Source organism: Chenopodium album, chromosome 11 (assembly GCF_948465745.1).
Source record: "Chenopodium album chromosome 11, dcCheAlbu1.1, whole genome shotgun sequence".
NCBI classification, from domain to species: Eukaryota; Viridiplantae; Streptophyta; class Magnoliopsida; order Caryophyllales; family Amaranthaceae; genus Chenopodium; species Chenopodium album.
The window spans coordinates 14,198,652-14,223,566 of record NC_137844.1 but is presented as its reverse complement, the minus strand read 5'-3'; the positions used below and the strand labels follow the sequence as shown (position 1 = coordinate 14,223,566).

General features: G+C 35.2%; 1 protein-coding gene across 1 annotated transcript; it reads right to left on the bottom strand.

Annotated features, from left to right (window-relative positions):
• Positions 1-569: 569 nt before the first annotated feature.
• On the bottom strand, positions 570-22,346 carry LOC145566337 (protein FAR1-RELATED SEQUENCE 5-like). The gene is made up of 3 exons (XM_081625787.1): positions 21,789-22,346; positions 20,798-21,652; positions 570-875 (listed from the first exon to the last, which is right to left on the bottom strand). Exons 1-3 carry the CDS (start codon positions 22,344-22,346, stop codon positions 570-572), a joined length of 1,719 nt encoding a protein of 572 aa, XP_081481913.1.
• Between the last annotated feature and the right edge of the window lie 2,569 nt (positions 22,347-24,915).

Below are 24,915 nucleotides of genomic sequence, written 5' to 3'. Positions count from 1 at the left end.
ATACAAGGGTATTAAATAAAGATTACTATTTAAAAATAAAGATCACTATATTCTAAAAAAGGTTACTATTCCAAGAAATATATATCTCAAAGGTTACTATGTTAATCATAAAAGACACTATATCATAATAATCAGTAGTTATTTATAAGATTTGAGCATTTCATTTTCTTGATTTCTTATCTGTTGATCACAGGAAACATTGAAACAACATAGCTTTAACAACTAAAAGGAGCCTTCGTTTAACGACTAAAAGGAGCCTTCCGTGTAGTACAACAAACTACCAATTAACAACAAGTTTAGAGAAGGAGGCTTTGTGTATAAGGTATTACAGTACTCATCTGCTTTATTCCTTGTTTATTTGAAAAGGATCAAGTACAATTAAGATCAAATTAAAAGACACTATATCATAACAAAAGACACTATGTCAATCATAAAAGACACTATATCAGTATTTAAAAGATATAAAGTTTCCAAGAATGAAATTACAAATAAAAGGTAACCATGTAATAATACAGGTTACTATGATAAAATATGGTGTTCTTAAGACAAAATTTGATGTCTTCAGACTATCAGAGCATATACTTATTATTAATATTTGGTGTTTTGGCACCAAATTCTCTATGCTTCATCCTTTTCCCCTTTTTCATGTAGTCATAGCTTCCTGGAATCCTTTTATTTGATTGGCCTCCTTTAGTTTTTGCACGAGCTGGGTCTAGTACTTGAACCACACTAGATGAAGTTGATCCTGAATTCTCTTCTACACCTGTAGTGTTCTCAGAATGGTTGTTAGTTGACTTCATAACAGAAATAATCTCATCTATTGCACTTGAGTCTTTTGCAAAGCTTTCTTCTAAGACTTTCCTTGCTTGTTCAAACTGAAGGAATTATGTCTTCGATAAGTGTAATTACTAGATATATCAAGGATCACTATTATGAAGATAATAAGTTCATTCTATAAGGTCGTCAATATCTGGTGCTAGATATGATAATTGATCTTTGGGTTAGTTAAATAGCTCAAAGCCTTATAGAATGGATCCTATGAGGTCACACAACAAGGGTATTGGGTTAAACAAGTAAGAGGCCCATTAATGGGCCTCATGAGGATATAACAAGCCATGTAAGGAATAGAGCTAGTGTAGTTAGAAGTGGGCTAAGTGTTTGGGCTTCACATGGACTCTAATTATATATGTGATATATAAATAGAGGCCATGCCTAGGGTTGCATTTAGAGAGAAACAACTCACTCATACAGTGAATTATGAAACAAGCAACCAAACACTCTAGAACCTTCTCTCACACGCCTCTCTCCTTCCCCTCATCCGTACAACTGTACGGACTACCCTAGCAAGGTGGTTGCTCGTGGTGGTGGTGGTGGTTTGTGGCTCTTTTGTCTCCTCTCCTCTCCGTTGAAGGTTGATTGAAGCGTTCAGTCACGATTAACTAGCATTAGTGGAGGTTTAACTTGTGCCCGTGGACCAAGTAGAGGAATCACACTTGGGGTTCTTTGTCTCCCATTGTTCTTGCTCGATCGCACGTGGAATCACGCTTCAAAGGTACAATTATGTGTTCTTTATGTGTTATGCAAAGATCCTTGGATTAGGTACTGTATGAATATGATTCACGTTTATTTCCGCTGCGTAGTACCTATAAAACCCTACAGTGGTATCAGTTAGCCTATTGCATTTACGCATATTGCCAATAATTCTTTGATAATCCACAATTTTAATTCAATTAGGAGGGAGAATAATTAATTATGGTTCAATCTTTATATTAAATTGAGATTTAATTTTTGGAATATGATTAAATATGATTTAATTGCTCTATTCTTCTAGCAAAATCTGATAAAAGCCCTAGTTTTTCGAAAATTTTGATTGAAATAAAGCCCTAAAATTTTGATTTTTGTGCTTAATTTTGATGAATTTCGAAAATTTTATGCTTCATAAATTTAATTGAATTGATTTTATACATAAAATATGATTTTTGTATAATCAATATTTTAATTTAAAAGTTAAATTAAATTTGAATTAATTTCATGAAGAACCCTAGAATTGAAATTAGATTGTGAATTTAATTTCAAAATTGAATTGGGTATAAATGTTGTGTTTTAATTCAATAGACCCAATCTAATTTTATTGTACAAATGTTGTATAATTTAATTAAAACTCTCAAAAAAAAAAAAATCAATCTTGGTAGGGGGCAGCGGTGGCTGGGTGGATGAACCACCGTCAGGTGGCCACGGCGGCTGCCTAGGAGGTCGAAGAGAAGGGGAAGGAGGGCGCATGCTGGAGGACAGGTGGCAGTGGCGAGTCACAGCAACGAGCGGCAGCAGCAAGTGCAACAGTTGCACTGCCGCTAGCTGCTGCCAGCGACTTGCTGCAGCCAACAAGCGCAAGTGGCTGGGCTCCGGCCTAGCTGCGGCGACGCGCGGCAGTCCTCAGATAGCAACACCAGCGTTCGACTGGAACTTCCAACTAGAGTGTTGGTGGCGCCGTGGCTGGGCTCTGCCTCTGGCTACGGCTGTGCGTTGGTTGGGGTTTTCCCTGGCTGACGCACTCTGCTATTCTGTTGCTGCGTTGGCTGGGTCTTCCTGGCTGACGTGGCAGCAGACCTTAATTTATAAAAAAAAAAAAATTGTTTTAATTAAATTATTTTGTTTTAAATATATTTCAAGATAAAATATGATTTTATTTTGAGATAATATCAAATTTCAAAAGTTGTTTTTTATAATTATCCTTAATTAAGGTTGTTAATTTTGGATAGGATTTGTTAGAATAATTTGAGCATATTCCAAAAAGATAAAGATTGATTTAAATAATGTGAATATCCCATAATTATTTTTGGATATAATTGATTTAAAATTTTGTGATTGGCTTGTAATTAGGATAGAATTTTCTAACTTTGTTAGGATAATCTTTGAGGATAAATATGATTTATCTTTTAAGATTAAAATAAGATTTGATTCTATCTCATGACTAATTTAGAATATATGATATTTTATTGATGATCATGAATAATATATGATATTATCTAATTGCATTAATTAAAATATGAGATATTTTGGTGCCATGTTTCCTTAATTGTGAACATTCGATGTTGTAGTTTAGGAAAGCATGATGAGTGATTTATTATGTGGCAATTTTATAATATATGATGTTGTTTATTGCTATATAATGACTAGTATGGCACAGTAGATTGCTAAATACGATCTGCGCATCGTGATGTATTTTTGTAATCTTAGTACGGTCTACGTACCGATAAAGTATTTTTGTAATTTTATTTTATTTTATTTAAGTAGTAGATAGAATAGAGTAGAATTACAGGTTGCAGTTAATCCAAGAAGCCCATGAAGTGAAGGCCCAAAGGAGCAAGGTGGATGCGATCCATGATGATTCAAGTGGGAGCATTTACTTTATTAGTTTTCTTAGGAGTAGGGGCCATACCATGTCTTATTTATGCATTCGGTATTTTATGCATGTTAGATTTTATTGATGTTTTGTGATGATGCGCTAGAGTTCACTATTTAATCACAACATAATAAATCTAGATCCCAGTAATATTGAGGCAGCTTTTCCAATTAAAAACCCGACGAAACCTTCGATCGTTTATGATGGGTCGGCCTCAGCAGAGCGTCATAATATATCTTGGGGAAGTGGGGGTAGATCATGTTCTACACTTTTAATTGGTTATACTCAACAAGGTTACCTAAAGATCAGTTTAGAACCTTGAAGCTAAAGGTAATAATTAAACATGTGATGGTTAATTATTCAACCAAGAATTACAAGAGTTGTAATCAGTAAAGAGTTTACTCACCTTGAAAATGTAATGGTTGATGGCAGGGCCAAAGTCCGGTCAATTATTGCACGAATAAAGGATCTTGGAATCATTTTATTCAATAGGGATCAATTTAAAATTGAATAAAATGCTTTAAAGTTACTAATAAATTTAATAATCGCTTATGGTACTTTAAATTTTATTAAACATAATTGAATTTTGCGTTTACTTATAAGTAACATGTCGTTCTAATTTTATTATTATATATAATCTCCTCGATTGAAAATAAAGTTGAGAAACGTTCTCAAAAAGTTTAAAAGATAATCCATAAACCTATATTCCAATTTTGCTAAGATTGTTCTAAAAGGCAAGTTTTAGAAATTCATGTCACATGTCTAAGGTTGGTTTTATTCAAAATGTTTGAGTAAAATGCCAACACATCTTCATTTTGAAAAATGTTTCAAGGGATATAATGAGATGAGAGGTACAAACCCTCCAAAAGACAAGTGTAAAAGTCCAATAAAATTTCTTATCTTCAATATGATTGAATATAAGAAAGTGATTGGAAATCTCTATGATCAAAAGTTGATCATCTCTATGATCAAAAGTTGATCAAATGACAATATTCTTCATCTACTTTATATAGAGTTTAATACTTGATTAAACTCAAATATAAATAATGATAGAATAGACTTAGCAGAATCATAAAAGTGCTTAAAGTAGTTGAGCAAGGTATCTTTTTGAACCTAGAGAAATGTTCTAAGTGGCTCAAACGGGAAAGGTTTAGGAATATATGAGGATTGCATTAAGAAGTTAAAGGCCAAGAATTGCAAACAAGTTGCTACTTCTCAAACCTAGAACTACTTACATGCTAAAAGTTGTTATGAACAACAAATGTTTCAAATTAAATGGACCAATTCCAATTGATTAGAAACCACCTCATATAGTTGGAAGGTAAAAGAATGGAAATGTCCAATTTAAGAATTATATTATAGAAATTGATTTAGCATATTGCTACTTCTTGGACATATGATGTCTTGTTTAGTTCACTCATTGCACAATGTGATTGAACTAAAGGAAGAAGTTATGGCTAAAGGAGAAATAAATCTACAAGTTTAGAAGCAAATGTTACTACTTCACAAGTAGAATCTACAAGTTTAGAAGCAAAAGTTGCAACTTTACAAGTAGAACCAGTATTTCACCACTAATAATTGGCTAGAATTAAATAAATGTTATTCATTCTTGCCATTATCAAAACACCATTCAATGTTAGTAATGACTAAGCATCGAAGATTCAAAAACGTGGAATAAATGTTATTCTATGCTTCTTTGAGTCATAATCACTAGTGGAAAAAATCTCATTCGTAACAGGCTATTCGTAACGGGCAAAGCTTTGCCCGTTACAATTAAGATATTCGTAACGGGCAAACTAGTGTCCGTTACGAATACTTATTTATTCGTAACGGGCAAAATAGTGTCCGTTACGAATACGTACGTATTCGTAACGGACACTATTTTGCCCGTTACGAATAAATAAGTATTCGTAACGGACACTAATTTGCCCGTTACGAATACTATATTACACGTAGATGACCAAACATGGCCCAACTAATGAGAGGAGAGCCCAATACTCAGCTTTTTAGGTTTTCACTTAACAGCCGTCATACCTCTTTCTCTCTCATCAGTCCCTCACTCCCCCTCTCTCTCCTCTCCTCTCCTCCCCTCTCCGTCATTCACCTCTTCAAAGTAGCAACTGCTTTCTTCCTTTTACCATCTTCCCATATCCATTTACACAACCAACTTCTTTTATTATTCCATTCAACATTTCAACCAACATGAATCGCAGCTTTAGAGATTACAACTCCGCCTCCTCCACCGTCGTCGGTGGCGCCAGAATTTACCCGTCGCAGCAACAACCACAAAGCCACCACCGCAGAGGCAACAGCTTCACCGGTGCCTCCAGAAACGCCGATGATACTCTCGCTCTCGCCGCAATGTCTCCCTTAGTACTCCCCCCGACGAATCACAAGGTTTTTTTTTTCTTTTATCATTTAATCGGACAATATCGAATCATTTTGGGATAATCTGAAATGGGATGCAAAACTAGTGATGGTCCCTGTTTCCGTACCTTACTTCGCAACAGTGTCGTCTTAGTGGTTACTTAATTTTTCAATTTTTTTTATTAATAATAAAAAAATAATCGGAGAAAATTGATTGATTGCAGTGTCGATGAGATTGGGGAGGATAACAACAGTGGGACCAGTGACAATGGTAGCGGCGTCGGTTTTGGGCGGAGGTGTAACCGGCGATGACAAACAACCAAACCCGTAGGCTTCTTCCTCTTTAGATCTAAGTCGTTGAACGAACCGATGCTAGGTAAGATTATTCTATTTTTTGAAATTTATGTTGTTTTTAATTGATTTTAGTTTCTGGGTACTGGATTTTTAGTGATTTGGGATGATATTCAATCAGATCTAATGGAGGAAAATAGATTTGATTAGAAAAATATAATAATTTGTAATACTTTTTAATAAAAATTGTTAACTGGGTTTTGTAGGTTTACCCTCTGTTTGCATCGGTTGGTGTAGCCGTCGGAATTTGCGGGTATCAGCTCATCCGGAATATTTGCGGCAACCCAGAAGTGAGGTATATCTTTCTCTCTAATTCAATTTCTTGATTTTCCTTTTAAATTTTAAATAGAATTATTAATATAAAGCGGGATTCATAATATTATTATTAGGTTTAATTTATCTAAATTGATTTCATTAGGTTGTTTTGATGTGTAATTAAAATCTTTGTATTATTGTGGTAGTTTTGAATTAGGTTTTAAATTCGAGTGAATAGGCAATTTGAGTTGTGTATTGTTGTAAGGTAAAATATGGCGGTTTATCTGGTACTTGTCGATCAATTGTGTGAAAATTAAGGGATTATACAGAAGCTCGGCCAAATTGTGTGAAATTGGATTTGTTTCAGGCATGTGTGAATGTTTTGACATGGAAATTTTCAGTTGATTAGGTTGCCCTGCTCTTGAACAGAGCTGTAGACACCCATTTGTGTCTCCCCAAAACCGAACCCAGTGATGAATACCTGTCACGTCGAACCATAATCGAATAAGGTGAAAGTGTGAAAAGTCAAGTGATGCGGTTAGTTTTTATTAAAATTCTTTTTTTCTATTTTCGAAAACCCACTCTATTTTATAAAAACGTCCAATTCAGTTTATTTTGGTCCATGATAAGGGTCCAATAATGGTGTAGTTGGATGGGGCTTGAAAAGACCTTTCCAACGATATATTATAAGCCCAATTCCGATGAATAATGAGGAAGTTATGGCCAAAATACTAAATTGGGCCCAAACCGGATTTTACCTACGACCCAATGATCATGAGGAGGGTCCAAAGGTTTAATCCTATTCCTAAACTAATTAGGATTGATTAGAATCTTCTTTAAGTTTCTAAAATATCTTAATTATCCTTTTTTGAAAAGATAAGATCATGGAATTTGATTTGAATATAAACTTTCCTATTTTAAAACTTTCCTAAATCTATTCGGATTTAAACGTGTTCAAAGATAGTCAGATATTATTTTCGTGCCTCATATTATTTTATCCAAATTTTATATGGTTGGATAGATCTTGAAATTATCTTTCCAATGATATATTATAATAATAAATCCGAGCTATAACGAAAAAGATATTAAAGATATACGAAACTCTATCCAAAACTGACACCCTCCCACTATTTCGTCCATATCTTTTTATCTACAAAAGATTTTAATCTGATTCTAATTGCATTAGAAATTAGACTTCAACAGCTTTCCAACGACATATTATATGACTTATTTGGACTTCTAGATCAAAAGATATGATAAAAACAAAATCCGCAAAAACTGTTTCTGCCGCCAAACGACAGGCTTGTCGCCTCGCGACAGACTCTGTCGCCTGGCGACAAGATAAATCTTTGGCGACAAGGTCGGTTTGATTAGCGACAGCGTGGATTTTTATTCCTTATCAAATTCTATGATTTTCCGGACTGTTTTCTTATAAATAGGGTCCGAACCTCTGTTTTTATTCATCAACTCTTTCTCAACTCTCTCTATTCTCTCATCAAGAATTACTTAATTCTTATTTTCTCTCTCTTTCTAAACTACCTCTTTTCAAATACAATATTCCGCATTCACAAGATCTTAGAGTCTCTTAGCCAAGTTCGAAGTTGCCTTCGCCCTAGACGTGCAAGGTTTGATATTTTCTGAGGGTTTGGTCCAAAACTAGTCAAAACTTTATTTAATTTGATTTCAATTTAATTATTTAATTATTCTTCATTATTTTCATTGAAGTTTACTAACTTGTGTATTTTGTTATTAGAAAGAGGTACGAGGCTTCAAAGTATGTAATCTTATTACTCTCTTTCAATGTAGAAAGCATGCTTATTATTGTTTATAATTCCTAGTATCATGTTAGGATGCTTTTAATGCTTCCTAGTATCATGTTAGGATGTTATTTTATGCTTTCTAGTATCATGTTTAGGGTGCCTTTATCCTTTCTTATATCATGTTAGTATCATGTTAGGTTAAAGCTTCGATCTTTATTGTTTAGTGACATGCTAGGATTTGTTATTAATCTTGTTAGTATCATGCCAAGGATCTTGCTATTATTATTTAAGCTTTATTATGTCTTATCATGCTATTATCATCGTTATTGATATTATGATTATTTATTATTCTTTATTATTTATGTTGCTTGATTTATGTTTTATTGTTATTGCTTGATCACGCCTTTTATGCAGGTTTAAAGGGAATTTGTACTTGAAATCACGTTTAATAAGATAATTATTAATTTGGTTTAGGCTAATGTGATTTTAATTCAAGTGATCGCCAATAATAGATTTATTTGTGCATTAATTTCAACCAACATAGATAAACAGGGTAGGTTTAATATAATGTTTGTATGTTATTCAAAAAGCGCGCATGAATACAAGCAGAACAAAGTAGAGGCCTATTTTATAGGGCGGGTCCTTTCTTTTGTAGATTGGATTCGTACCCTCATCCCCGGACCCTGTTTGGTTCAAGACCTTATGGAGTAGTTGACGGTCCTTTGGATTGTCTTTTGGGTACAAGTTCCTTAAAACTTGTTGGCGACTCTTTTTGCTCTTTGTCTTTCCCTTTGGAACGCCACCGTACTTTAGTGTATGATCACAGTGGGGTTCAAGTTTGGGGTTATTATAATGCTTGAAATATTCCCTACAGTTTTTGGCGACTCCACTGGGGAGGATTTCTATTTATATTCCTGAAATTTATTTAATTTTGGCAATTATTTAGAATGAGCGGATGAGACTCGAAAAATTCTAAGTATTTCATGTGCGTGATTTGATTAACATTATTGTCATATGCATTAAAAGGTCCTCATGGGAGCACCCCATGAGTCAATCCATAGGAATTTTACACGTAGGAAATTTGGGAAATATCTTTCATGACTAGAATCGAAAAGATAATACGAAATCTGGAAAATTCGAAGAACACAGAAACTTGCCAAGGCATGTAGGAACTAGCGTCTAGAAAACAGGGCTTGTCGCCCGTAAAAAGTTTCTGTCGCCTAGCGACAGTTCTGTCGCTTGGCGACAGGGACTTTTTTGCGGCGACAGTCCCTGTAGTCTGGCGCCAAGTTCTTCCAATACCGAGCCAGGGTTCTGTCTTCTTGCTTTGACCTTTTCTAGTGTTGTTGGCTCGATTTTGCTTATTGATTGAGTCGTTTTCTCACTTTTCTGAAACCCATATGTGTTCTACATATGGATATAACCCTCTGGGGGTTCCTGCTTCGCCTGCCCAATGGAGTATTCCACTATTTTGTGCAAAGCTCAGATTTGGGGACGTGTAAGTTTTGTGAATCCATCCAACCATGGTGTCGAGTCCGATCTCCTATCGCACTCGCGGAATCTTGTCCATTCGCTCCAACCCTCTTGGCAGGCTTGTGTGCAATGCATGTGGATTCTCAACCATGGACCTTTTTGACTTAACCCATATCCTCGAACTTTAGAGAACTAGAGCCATGGTTAGGTTGCAAACTCATCATGTTGTGACTATGTGAACTACTTGTGCATTATTTGCTTGTGCATAGCTTATATGTGACTAAACTAACCGTTTGTTTGACTTGTGTTTGTAAATAAGACTAAATAAATTAACCAATGACTAAAGGACTTTGTTTAATTAATTAATTAATTAATTTGAACTAATGAATAAGCCTAAAGTCGAGTCATAATTCCTTTTAGTCAACCCGGATTTTTATTCCCGTATACTGCACATGCGTCAACTTGTTTTGGTCATAGCCGGAGTTCTAGGAAGAACCATGAGTCGTACAACCTATGGATCTGTAGCCCTGGGTTTTATCTTTAATTTGGCGTTGGTTTAGTCCCAATCAGAGTCACAGATTAAAAGTTATGACTAAAATACCACAGCCTGTCCAATTTAATGCATATACGTGAAGTCTTAACTTAGTCTTTACTTGAGTCTAGTCACATAGTCTAGCCACATGGTCATGACACAAGTCTTAACATGTCACCTAAACTCACTAGTCTTAGCACACACTTTGTACATGTCACCACGACCATGTCTAAGGTTCATGCATGAGTCGTTCTTCCGTCATTTGAGTTAGGGTCCATCTATTCCTAATTCTTCCATATTTCTTCATCTACATCTTCTTCCTACTCTCCACATACTTTCTTCCATATTTCTCCATCTACATCATCTTCCCACTCTCCACATACTTTCTTCCATATTTCTCCATCTACATCATCTTCCCACTCTCCACATACTTTCTCCACACATATCATTCCCTTCATTATTTCATGATCTCTTCCCATCTATGCATGTTGAATCGAGTTCGAGTCATGTGATTGACAATAATAATAATAAAAAAAAGGAGTAATGATGAGACAAAACACAAGGCAAGCTTCTCACTAAGATTTCATGCTTTCTTCTTCTTTTTTCAAACCTTTCCCCAATAAGTCTAGCATAGGCACCCTTTGTCTACCTTAGATTTATTACATAGGTTTTTTTATTTTGTTCCCCTTTAATAAAATGAGCATTTTAATTTCTTGCATATGATCATTGCATTATTAAAAAAAAAAAAAAAAAAAAAAAAAACGCCGAATTAAGCACAAGGTATACCAATGATTTGAGGCACCCCTTGTAGCCATATCATATTATCTCTCACCCTTTAAATATATAATCCTTTTCTTGATAAACCACTTTGAGCCTCGTCTAACGATAGACCTTTCTTTTTTCAACCCACATCTACTAACCTTGGGATGGGATGGTGTGTAACTTATGCAAGTTCTAAATATGAAAGCTTGAGTGATTTCAAAAGAGTAAAATAAAAATAAGCAAAAATAAATAAAAGTGTACAAAAGGGCAAGTGTTCCAATGTCTATGATATAAAAATATCTTTGATAAGAACATGTCTCAGATTGCGTTTCTTATCGAGTGCTCGGTACCGTGCCTGAGAAACATGAATGCCAAGTGAGTGATAGACCGCATGATCGGATTGCCCACACTTATAAAAATAAAAATGCAAAAGCAAAAAAAAAAAAGAAAAGAGCAAAAAATAATAAAAAAAATAAAGAAAGCTCATAAGTGAGAAAAAACCTCAAGCATAAAAATACAAAGATTCAAAAGCAAGGTTGCACACCTTGGGGGCTTATTTAGGGTCTTGAGCCTTTATCCCCTTCTTCTCTAACCTTTAGCCTAACCACGTTACAACCCTTAAAAAGACCTTTTTGAGGTATACACACACTTGTGCGAGGTTCGGCTAGAGCTACGTTTGGCCTGATTCCTAACGGATACGTAGGCAACCTCATATTGAGGTGCGGCCATAATAAAAATACATTCATTTTCACATTCACACACTTACACCATGATCATATCAAGGGATTTCCAATGCTCATCCCTATTTACTTAGAGATAGACTTGGGGGCTTGATCCTTACATCATTAGCCTACCTAGCCTAAGAGTCATCACTATTTGACTCTTATCAAATAATACTTTTCCACACCGTTAGCCTTTGCAGCTTAACTTTAGTGTCACTTTCACACACATCACAGATACATGACTAAATAGACTTCCAATTAGGAACCTTTTGTCATGAAATCTTAACATAATGTTGAAGCATGCTTTATCAAAATCACACATCACTCATCACTTATAATCATCATTGTATCAAAGTATGAAGTACTTAGCCTCCGCGCCTAAGTTACCTAAATACTTTCATAATTGAGTCAACTAAGATAGTTTAGGATGAATTAATCCTTATACCTTGAAGGATAGTATCAAATGCATATACTTGATTAAGCTCATTCAACATACACCATCAAATACTTCGATTCTTTTTCGCGTCTTTCTTTTTCGGGAGAAATTCGGTACCCTCCACAAAAATGACGGAAAATAATTTTTGCTTTTTTGCATTTTCGAGTCATGTACATTGAGTCATGTTGTGTCATATCACATCGAGTTGAGTCTAACACATGTGTCAAACGATTTGAGTTAAGTCAAGTTAAATCAATGAGTCAAGCAACACTAAGCCTTAGGTCAACCCTAAGATAATAAAAGATGAGCAAAGTCCTATAGTCTGAAATATAGATGCAGGTACATTCCAGCAAGCAAGAATATTCCCGGATTTTTTCGAAAAACCGCGAATATAGATATATGAGATTCTTCCAAGATGAGAGGAGTTTGAGCAAAAATTATATGGATCAGTAAATCATAGGTGAAGAGCCTTAATTTGCAAAAGATTTGAGCAGATTTGGTTGTAAGGAAACGACCAAATTGAAAGTTCGGAGCGACGTCGCGGTGACAGGTCACGTGGCTTCATGATGTGGACATATAGACCTGGCTCAGCAATTTCGGGTTCCTTGGTACGCCAGTTAGCCCCTCTAAGAAATTTGACATGATTTAGTAGTCGGCTCGATTACAATCACAATGAGTGATCGACCTGACAAAAGATCGTCTCACTTAACTTAAAGCGCCTAAGTATTGGCTCATCGCAAGCACCAAAATAACGGTTCACAACGATTTCAATTCCTAGGATGGAAGAAGATTTGAAGATTCGAGATGACGGAGCCTTAAACAGAGGGCTTTAAGATTGAAAAGAGTCTATTACTTGGATTTAAGAAGGACGGTTTGAGATGAAGCGACCTTCAATAGCTTTCACTATGATTAGGGAGGTTATTATTGAGAAGAACGATTCAAGATGAAGCGATCTTTAATAGCTTTCGCTAAGATTGTGAAGGTTATCACTTGATTTGAGAAGATAGCACGAGATGGGCGATCTTCGACGACCTTCGCTAAGATTGTGGAAGTTGTCATCAAGATTTGAGAAGATAGCACGAGATGGGCGATCTTCGACGACCTTCGCTACGATTGTGGAGGTTGTCACCAAGATTTGAGAAGATAGCACGAGATGGGCGATCTTCGACGACATTCACTAAGATTGTGGAAGTTGTCACCTAGATTTGAGAAGAGCGGTTCGTGATGAGGCGGTCTTTGATAACATTCTCTAAGATTGTGGAGGTTGTCACCTAGATTTGAGGAGAGCGGTTCGTGATGAGGCGGTCTTCGACGACATTCGCTAAGATTGTGAAAGTTGTCACTATGATTCAAGGAAAAGCTCGAGATGTAGCAGCAATGATAGACAGCGTTCCCTAGGATGTGGAGAGTTGTCACAAATCGTGGAGATGGCGAAGCAAGACCACCTTCGGCGGTCCCTCAAGGTAAAGAAGAGATTGTCTATAGCGGCGACATACTGCTGTGGCGACATATGGCCACACCCAGGAGATGACGACATATGGTTATTTTCGACGATGTTCCCGAAATACTGTGGAGGATCAAGAATATTGAAGGCGACGACATATAGTTATCTTCAAGGATGGCGTTCACGAGGCACAGTGGAAGTTGTCACAAACAACAAATGCAACAAAGCGGTTACTTTCAGAGACGTGTGCTCGACGGTGCAAGATACGCGTTTCTTAACTCTTTTATCTGTTTTAACTAATGATTAGTTTGCAGGTATCGGCGTTATAAGAATGATTTGGAATTGCAGAACGTTTTGAATCATTCTCCGTCCCTATCGATACTTTGACTCTCGTTTTTCGAAACCCAAGTTTCTCCAAACTCAGTCAAAGTGGGGGCTTCTGTAGACACCCATTTGTGTCTCCCCAAAACCGAACCCAGTGATGAATACCTGTGACGTCGAACCATAATCGAATAAGGTGAAAGTGTGAAAAGTCAAGTGATGCGGTTAGTTTTTATTAAAATTCTTTTTTTCTATTTTCGAAAACCCACTCTATTTTATAAAAACGTCCAATTCAGTTTATTTTGGTCCATGATAAGAGTCCAATAATGGTGTAGTTGGATGGGGCTTGAAAAGACCTTTCCAACGATATATTATAAGCCCAATTCCGATGAATAATGAGGAAGTTATGGCCAAAATACTAAATTGGGCCCAAACCGGATTTTACCTACGACCCAATGATCATGAGGAGGGTCCAAAGGTTTAATCCTATTCCTAAACTAATTAGGATTGATTAGAATCTTCTTTAAGTTTCTAAAATATCTTAATTATCCTTTTTTGAAAAGATAAGATCATGGAATTTGATTTGAATATAAACTTTCCTATTTTAAAACTTTCCTAAATCTATTCGGATTTAAACGTGTTCAAAGATAGTCAGATATTATTTTCGTGCCTCATATTATTTTATCCAAATTTTATATGGTTGGATAGATCTTGAAATTATCTTTCCAATGATATATTATAATAATAAATCCGAGCTATAACGAAAAAGATATTAAAGATATACGAAACTCTATCCAAAACTGACACCCTCCCACTATTTCGTCCATATCTTTTTATCTACAAAAGATTTTAATCTGATTCTAATTGCATTAGAAAGTAGACTTCAACAGCTTTCCAACGACATATTATATGACTTATTTGGACTTCTAGATCAAAAGATATGATAAAAACAAAATCCGCAAAAACTGTTTCTGCCGCCAAACGACAGGCTTGTCGCCTCGCGACAGACTCTGTCGCCTGGCGACAAGATAAATCTTTGGCGACAAGGTCGGTTTGATTAGCGACAGCGTGGATTTTTATTCCTTATCAAATTCTATGATTTTCCGGACTGTTTTCTTATAAATAGGGTCCGAACCTCTGTTTTTATTCATCAACTCTTTCTCAACTCTCTCTATTCTCTCATCAAGAATTACTTAATTCTTATTTTCTCTCTCTTTCTAAACTACCTCTTTTCAAATACAATATTCCGCATTCACAAGATCTTAGAGTCTCTTAGCCAAGTTCGAAGTTGCCTTCGCCCTAGACGTGCAAGGTTTGATATTTTCTGAGGGTTTGGTCCAAAACTAGTCAAAACTTTATTTAATTTGATTTCAATTTAATTATTTAATTATTCTTCATTATTTTCATTGAAGTTTACTAACTTGTGTATTTTGTTATTAGAAAGAGGTACGAGGCTTCAAAGTATGTAATCTTATTACTCTCTTTCAATGTAGAAAGCATGCTTATTATTGTTTATAATTCCTAGTATCATGTTAGGATGCTTTTAATGCTTCCTAGTATCATGTTAGGATGTTATTTTATGCTTTCTAGTATCATGTTTAGGGTGCCTTTATCCTTTCTTATATCATGTTAGTATCATGTTAGGTTAAAGCTTCGATCTTTATTGTTTAGTGACATGCTAGGATTTGTTATTAATCTTGTTAGTATCATGCCAAGGATCTTGCTATTATTATTTAAGCTTTATTATGTCTTATCATGCTATTATCATCGTTATTGATATTATGATTATTTATTATTCTTTATTATTTATGTTGCTTGATTTATGTTTTATTGTTATTGCTTGATCACGCCTTTTATGCAGGTTTAAAGGGAATTTGTACTTGAAATCACGTTTAATAAGATAATTATTAATTTGGTTTAGGCTAATGTGATTTTAATTCAAGTGATCGCCAATAATAGATTTATTTGTGCATTAATTTCAACCAACATAGATAAACAGGGTAGGTTTAATATAATGTTTGTATGTTATTCAAAAAGCGCGCATGAATACAAGCAGAACAAAGTAGAGGCCTATTTTATAGGGCGGGTCCTTTCTTTTGTAGATTGGATTCGTACCCTCATCCCCGGACCCTGTTTGGTTCAAGACCTTATGGAGTAGTTGACGGTCCTTTGGATTGTCTTTTGGGTACAAGTTCCTTAAAACTTGTTGGCGACTCTTTTTGCTCTTTGTCTTTCCCTTTGGAACACCACCGTACTTTAGTGTATGATCACAGTGGGGTTCAAGTTTGGGGTTATTATAATGCTTGAAATATTCCCTACAAGAGCAATGTTAATTTTCTGGTTGAATTTTTCATTCTGTAAGTGATTGTTTGTGTGGATTTTTCATTAGATCTGATTGAATTTCATCCCAAAGATAGAAGGGGCATGAGCTTTAAATTGTTGCCACAAACCTTAATCCGTATATCAAGATCTTCATCAGGTGGTGTAATGGTGCTTGTATTATTAATTTAATCTTCATTGTCATTGTCATTGTCATTTAGTTTTTGCCATGTGATTGCTGGAAGGCATGCATTTCTTATACTGAAAAAATACTCAAAATTTTGCTTTTATCTTGTCGTGCAGGATGTTGGAAAAGCAATGCGGCAAAGCTACTCAAGAGTTTTGGAGAGCTTAGCATTTACATTATGGCTAGACTAGACGATTTATTATTTTAGGTAGTCTTATGTAAACTTGTTTAATTATTATTATTACAATGATTTGTTTTTGCTTTGTTTTAGTTTTAGTTTTAGTTATTAGGAAATAATTAAAGCAGCTTTTCTTGATTGTATATTATTCGGTAATTATTAAGTGTATACTATTAAGTGTATACTGTACTTGTATTATATATATATATATATATATATATATATATATATATATATATATATATATATATATATATATATATATATATATATATATATATATATATATATATATATTTTTGATTTTTGATTTGATAAAACAATTTTTCAAGCTAGCTGTCCAGCCATGTGCTGGATTTTTTTTTTAATTGGATCTCATAGTATTCGTAACGGGCAGAACTAGTCCGTTACGAATAACAGGGTTATTTGTAACGGACTTTTCAGGTGCCCGTTACGAATAACGGGTTATTCGTAACGGGCAGAACCAGTCCGTTACGAATAACGGGGTTATTTGTAACGGACTTGTCAGGTGCCCGTTACGAATAACGGGTTATTCGTAACGGGCAACATAAATGTCCGTTACGAATAATGGGTTATTCGTAACGGGCTTTTCAGGTGCCCGTTACGAATAACTCATTATTCGTAACGGACAGTGCCCGTTACGAATAACAATGGCCATCTGTAACGGCCGCATACGTAACGGACGCTGCCCGTTACGGATGGCCCCTTTTTGCCCGTTACGGATGAGGATTTTTCCACTAGTGAATGTGTTTTGAATTGCTAAATAGGTTTAAAGTTCTATATGATAGTATTAGTTAAACCATTTCTATATATATAAGTTGTCTCTAATATGTCAATTAATTCGAATGAAAATGAAAATTGCATGCGGAAGATCCAAAGGGATGGACTTTCAATATCATTAGATTATGAATCCATTGATATATGTAATTATCATTCTAATTTGCAATTTTGACAAAGTCACCATTTAGAGAAATGATGATGCGAACTCAAGGTCGAATACATATCGATGTAAGAAAGCCAAAGGTTCAAAGGCTAGAGACGGACAACGAAACTTCATTTGTGATACGATCACTACTTATGCTTAGTTAAAGCATGGAAGTGAAAATTTTAAAAAGTTCAAAATGTTCAGTACGAAGTTCAGTATCAACTTGACAAGATAATGATTACATTACAATATGATTGTAATTGTGAAAATTTTAAGTCAAGACATGTACTTGGCAACACATTCAAAGTATTGCGATATGATCGTAATAATGAGAATTTAAGCCAAGACATTGATAAACATTCAGAGTTGGAAAATTGTTTTACAACAAACTCCGAAAGCAGACCTTGTGAAGTGTTTATGAAGGGGGCTATCAACCTATATGAGATATATTTTGATAATAGATGTAAATTACCTATCTTCCAACCATTGTTCAAGGGATATACTTTTAAGATAAGCTACAAAACTAAACAAAAACTACATAGGTCAAATCAAAATGCAGCAAGGCTTCATATGTGATATGGATAAGAAAACTTCTTATTAAGTCTTTCTACACAGCAAGGAATAAAACATGTATTAAACCGTTTGATGCACGTTCGATTCCTATAAGAGCACGGGGTACTACTACACAACCATACTTAGCACAAAATGTTTGTTGCTCAAGTAGATGCCCTTATGGAAATTGTTCCAAAAGGTCAAGTGGGAGTAGTATAAATCTCGAAAGAGTTCGAGAAAAGCAACAAACAAACATGGTTCAAAACCTTGGTTGGTTCACCCTATGCTAAATATGCCTCCTCAAAAGTTCGAGAGCCTTGAAAGAGTTCAAGAAAAGTGAAATTCGAAAATCTTGAAGAAATTCGAGAAGTAATCGAATAAAAGCAACAATATGAGCATGATTCACCTCATGTTACAAATGACAATGCGTGGTCTCATTGAGTGTAATGGGATTAATAACCATGTGTCGAAGGTAGTACATTCCAAGTGCACATCCTCTATTGTCGTTTCTCATTGAAAAACTAAACAAAGTTTGAGTTTCAATTGTTGCATCAAACCCACAATGATGACTAGCATATGTAAAACTTAGCCAAAGAAATATGATTTCATATTGACTAAGAGTTCTAAAATATTTATTTTGGAACATGATGATTATGCAAGTAATAAAGATGATTTGACAAGTTATAACTCCAAGTGGTTTAAAACCATGAAATCTGAAATAGATTCTAAGTCTGTAAGAAAGTGTATGACACTTGATTAATTTGCCTAAATTGGATGAAACCCATTGTAAGCAAAGCAGACAAGAAAGGAAAATGTTTTCTAACTAAAGCAAAGACTTGTTAAAGGATTCAACAAATTCATAGTATGACTATGACTACGATGAAACCTTTACATTAGTCATGTTGCAAAGATGTATTAAAGATACTTTAGTGATTTCTACCTTATAAGATTTGGTAGATGGATTTCAAAACACTTTCTTGAAATTGTTCATGAAATAAGATTTGTATATGATACAATCAAAAGTTTGAAGATCCTATAATCCTAGGGATGCATAAAAGATCCATATTGGATTGAAGTTAGCATCAGGGAGTTAATGTTCTTAATATTATGAGTTATTCAAATCGTTTGATGTTCTCGTAAAATGAAGAAAAGGTCTTGTATGTACAAGATGTTTAGTGGGAGCTATGAAGTCTTCTTGGTCTAGTATAAAGAGCAATTATTCATTGCTTGAAGAGTCAAGTGGTGGGTAATGCATTTTGTATGAAAATCTTGAAGAAGAAGATGAGTACATTTGGGATTCAAGATCTATATAGATAGGTCTTGAAGGATGTTTGAGTTTTGGTTAAGAAGCTTATATTGATAAGATTCTTATAAGGTTCAACATTATATTGAAAAGAGTTTCAATCCCATGTGACATGGCACGTTGCTTAATGATTCAATACCTTGAGAAAGGTTGATGAAATTAAGACTTTGAGTGATGATCCTTATGCAATTCGCAAAGGATGCATCATGCATGCCATGGACTATAATCGTCTATTTGATTCACGTGTTTTAAAGAACAAGTGATGATAGATTTCAATCGAAATCCAATGTAACGTTGGAATACAAATTAGAAATTCCAAAGTTCCTTGCGAAAGGGCAAAAGAAAATTCTTAGTGTATGGAGATGAAAATGATTATAAGATTTAGAAATTGCAAAGTTCATGTTTATGAGAATGTCTCATGAACTCTACTCACTGAACCCCTTCCATGACCAAGGTATGAGAGTCTTACTAAGGTTTTTGGATTGAAGCAAGTTATGTAATTTTAGTTGTGTATGTTTTGAGAAAGCATATTACAAAAGTAAATACATTAGCTTGCAGAATTATGTTTATCAATTGAAACAAAGTTTCAATCTTATTTAACCGTGGTTTCAAGATTAAATAAAATGTCCAAAATAATTATGAATTGATGGGCTCACTAGGTTGATGACCTTTTGAATGAAACCCCACAGGTGAACTAAATTCATATATTATTTAAGTTCCTAGTTCGGAATCATTAAACTGGACATAAATGACTTCCAATAATGGACTAGCATGTTAAGATTGATTGGATAGCGCAGTTTCATGGGCTATAGGAGCGTAGTGATGCTCGGTCAATCACATGGATATGCATGAATGATGCATGATCGAACTATAGACCTACTTTGAAGTTCAAGTATATAGCTTTCGGATATATTAGTGGATTCCTTTGACATGAGTGGAACACTGATTCCATTCAATGATTGATTTAACTGTGGTACATTCAAACGTCTAGCCGTAACTGGAGATGCATTTAGAGAGAAACAACTCACTCATACAGTGAATTATGAAACAAGCAACCAAACACTCTAGAACCTTCTCTCACATGCCTCTCTCCTTCCCCTCATCCGTACAACTGTACGGACTACCCTAGCAAGGTGGTTGCTCGTGGTGGTGGTGGTGGTTCGTGGCTCTTTTGTCTCCTCTCCTCTCCGTTGAAGGTTGATTGAAGCGTTCATTCACGACTAACTAGCATTAGTGGAGGTTTAACTTGTGCCCGTGGACCAAGTAGAGGAATCACGCTTGGGGTTCTCTATCTCCCATTGTTCTTGCTCGATCGCACGTGGAATCACGCTTCAAAGGTACAATTATGTGTTCTTTATGTGTTATGCAAAGATCCTTGGATTAGGTACTGTGTGAATATGATTCATGTTTATTTCCGCTGCGTAGTACCTATAAACCCCTACACAAACTTGTGGCTCTTAAGGATTAGACTATAATACTTTCTCACCATGTGTAGCCGCCAGGGTGTGAAGTTGTTTAATGTCCCCTTCATCCTTTGCTCTGCCTCCATACTTTTCCAAACTTCAACCTTAGCCATTTTAGTCCACCTGGAAGATATGTATTGCTTTGGAATTTTTTCAACAGAATGCATGTGCAAGATTCTAAGGCTATGGAAGCATAACCAACCCGATTCTTCAAAATTCTTGCATGGACATTGAATTGTTTGGTTTATTGGATCATAAGTTACTGCTTGAGTTGTGCTATCTCTGCCTTCAAGGTACACTTGGTAAACCATTTTGCCTCCATTAATCAATAGCAGTTTAGTTTGAGATCCAATGGCTAGGTTGAATTCTTCTTCAAAGTCCCTGAATAATGTATGTGTATAAACCTCAGCAACATGTTTAAGTAAGGCAGACATTGGATAACTGGAAGTAGGAATTGATTTTATGCTATTGAACTCATAAAAATCCTCATTCCTTCTCCAAGTCTTCACTATCTTCTGAAATATGTTGTAGAATTCTGTCAAACTTGTCTTCTTGTTTGCTTTGAATCCCACTGCGTGATTTATGCTCTCACTTCTCTGAGACGACAAGATTCCCGCGGAGAAAAAGTCCTTACTTAGAGCTGTTGACCACTTGTGCTTTAGTGAGTATAACCTTTTGAACCAACTATTGTTTTTCAGTTTGTACTTTGTCGTCATTGAATCCCAACATACTTCAAACTGAGCTTCGGTAATACAACCACTCAAGCATTTCATGAAAGCAGCTTTGAACGTGTCATCACTCTTCAAAACTCCAAATCTTGTTACAACATTTTGAATCAAGTGCCATAGACATAATCTATGTCTAGTATTTGGAAATACCTGCACATTTTTATACAGTTACTATAGTTTCAAAAATGGTTACTGCATTTAAAATAGAGGTAACTAAATATAATTTCAGTACAAACATATTTAGATGTAGTGGTATTCAAAAAGTTCATTCAAAATTAGAAATTACCTTTGGTATTGCTACTGCCATGGCTGCATCTTGGTCTGTAAACAGTGAGACAGGACATTTACCACCCATTGCCTTTTTGAAGGTCTCAAATAGCCACACAAATGAATCTGTGGTCTCATCACCAATAAAAGAACAAGCAAACATAGTGTTCTTCCAGTGGTTGTTTATTCCTACAAAGGGTGCACAGATGAGGTTGTAACGATTCGTCCTATATGTGGTGTCAAATACAGTGACATCCCCATATATTTTGTAATCTTCAAGCATCATCAAATCCCTCCAAAACAAGCTACAAACCCTTCCATCTGCATCCAACCTTACTCTAAAAAAGAAATTAGGGTCCTCAGAATAAGCTTCCTGTAATTTGTCACAAACTACTTGAGAATCTCCTCCTTCAATGGCCTTTATTTTTAGTTTATAACAATAATTCATGTGGTCTTTCACTGTATGACCAATAGCATCTTCTCCTCCAGCTTCATTTGACATGTAATTAAAGGATTCCATAGGTCTTAGTCCAGATTCTCGCATGGCCTCAATTGCTTGCCCTTTAATTCCAGTCATTGCACGCTCTGTACGATGGAAATGGTTCCATTGTGGTCTAGTGAGTGGATGATTGTGCACCAACACATGCTGAACTATCTCAAATTACTCCTCCTCATTCAATTTTGCTATTATCAAAGCATTACAGTTTGTCCTTGTTATTAGAACTCTCCTGTTTCTTTTTTTTTTAACTGAAGAACTTTCCTCTGTTAAGAGTTCTTCTGGAATTTTTTCCTTCTTTTTACCAGAATTTCTTAGTCCAGCTGCAGAACATACAAAGAACTTTTTGGTGATGATATCTTTAGTTCCAATTTTGCTTGTTTGTTTTGCTTTTCTAACACTAAAACCAACAGCAGCAGCATGTTGACAATACAATTCATGTATTTCCGCAAGTGTTGCTCGAGTTTCTCCTACTAACCAACCACTAATCTCATCGTTATTACTTGCACCTGTTATTTTAAAAAATAGATCACTATACTATCACTAAAGGCAACTATGTTACTTAAAAGTGGCTTTGCATGTCAGAAAAGCTTTAACAAGCATCATATAATTACCATGTATTTATTTTAAAAAATAGATCACTATACTATCACTAAAGGCAACTATGTTACTTAAAAGTGGCTTTGCATGTCTATAACTACTGTAAACCTATTTAATTTTCAATCAACATAAATTACGCATAATCGCTTAATTCACAATTGCATAATCGCTTAATTAACATTATCAAATTAATACCTAAATGCCTAATTTAATTTTCCTAACAAACAATTGCATAATCGCTTAATTCACATTATCAAATTCTAAAATCAATTGCATATAAATATATTGTATAATACCTTGAGTTTGCATTAGAGGTTGATTTTCCTCCTGAACTTCATTCTCATCCTCAGCTTCAATAATAGTTTGTTCTACATCTTCAACAGCTTCGTTCAGATCGAAATTGATGACATTAATATCGAAGTTTTCTATAGTGTCCTGTATACTTTGATTTAGATCCATTTCAATTGATTGTATAGAAGAATTCTCCATGAATTTTGAAGAAATTGATTGATTAGGGAGAAAATAAACCCTAGAATAGATTAGAATTAGAAGGAGAGAGATGAAAATTCGAGCTCTAGGAAGGTTGTTAATGGCGTCGAAAATAAGGGTTGGGAAAGAAGTTAGTAGGCTGTGGCAGAAGAGATATTAGTAAGCTTGGGAAACAAGTTATTGGGCTGGGCTGGGCTGTGTTTTGCGGCAATTGTCACGTGAGACAATAAGGTCCACAATAAATTTATTGTGGAGCAGGTCCACCCAAGAATTTTTGCTTATAAATTACCCATCAAATCCAAAACCATAAAACCTCGATTTTAAAAAATAAAAACCAAATAAACAAACACCATATATATTATTATTGTCCCAAAGTTTTTCTCCATCAAAGCCAAACACCTAAGAAAAATCAATAATATAAGCATGGTGGCACGAGTAGTACGAGTCTCAAGCAAGAGAAGAAAAATATTAAGAAAAATCTATAGTATAAGCATGGTGACACAAGTAGTTCGCATTTCAAGCAAGCGAAGAAAGACATCAAAAATTTCACAAATATCACTAAACACAAAGTTACAACAATTGCCTACTGAAATTCTTGTAAAGATTGCTAGTAAACTTCCCATTACCAAAATTTTACAATGTCTCAAGCTTTGTCACACAATAACCATAAAGTTGACAATATGTTTTTTGACCCTATTTTTCCTAGTTTAGTCCAATCCCACATCAACATAATTATAATAATAACTCATCCAAAAATACATCTTTCTTAGCTTATAATGGTGTATCAAATTCTTACACCTTGATTGACTATAGTCTTGATGATCACCTAATAACTGAATTTCCTTTCAATAACTTAGATTTTGGAGAAATTGTGGCTTCTTGCAATGATTTAGTACTGTTTTCGGTTCAAGATTCTTGTCGTCCTCTTTCGTTGTTGGGTACGTTGCGGTTGGTGAATCCGATCACGAGGTGTTGTTTGGTTTTTCCTGAAGCAATGTATACATTTCCACGGCCGGACCTTGACTATGGGTTGGGTTACGGTTCCAAGACTGGACTATTAAAAGTGGTTAGGTTGTATCATCGACGAGGTAGTGCTAAAATTACGGCGGAAGTCATGACAGTGAGGGATGAAGATGATTGTGCTTGGAAGGTTCTTATGGATACGGAATAGTCTGTTAGATTTACTTCGATACGAAGCAACGCTGTTGTATTGAATGGTGCGTTACATTGGCTAGTAGACAATGATAATTTGATACTAAGGTTTGATATCGACGAAGAGAAGTTCGATTTTATCCCTTCGCCTTGCACTAGTAATACTCCTAGTGAAATAAACCCGAAAGCGGAGATGATGGCCGCGTCACATCTCGGTGTATTGGATGGATTGCTTTGTGTGGGTGCTGCCTGCGGTTCAAGGATCGGTAACAAAGGCGTGGTGATGTGGGTGATGGAGGAGTACGGCGTCGTAAATTCATGGACTTGTTTTACATTCATTGATGGAATTGATATCAATGAGGACTTCGTCCTATCTCCGGAGATTAAAGATGGCAAGATGATATTATTG

Excerpts from the sequence above, each read along its gene's own strand:
- LOC145566337 (XM_081625787.1), bottom strand. The coding sequence starts at position 22,346 with ATGACTGGAATTAAAGGGCAAGCAATTGAGGCCATGCGAGAATCTGGA. Across the intron at positions 21,653-21,788 it reads TGGCAGTAGCAATACCAAAG|GTATTTCCAAATACTAGACA; the intron begins GTAATTTCTAAT and ends AAAAATGTGCAG. Across the intron at positions 876-20,797 it reads CACCCTGGCGGCTACACATG|TTTGAACAAGCAAGGAAAGT; the intron begins GTGAGAAAGTAT and ends TAATTCCTTCAG.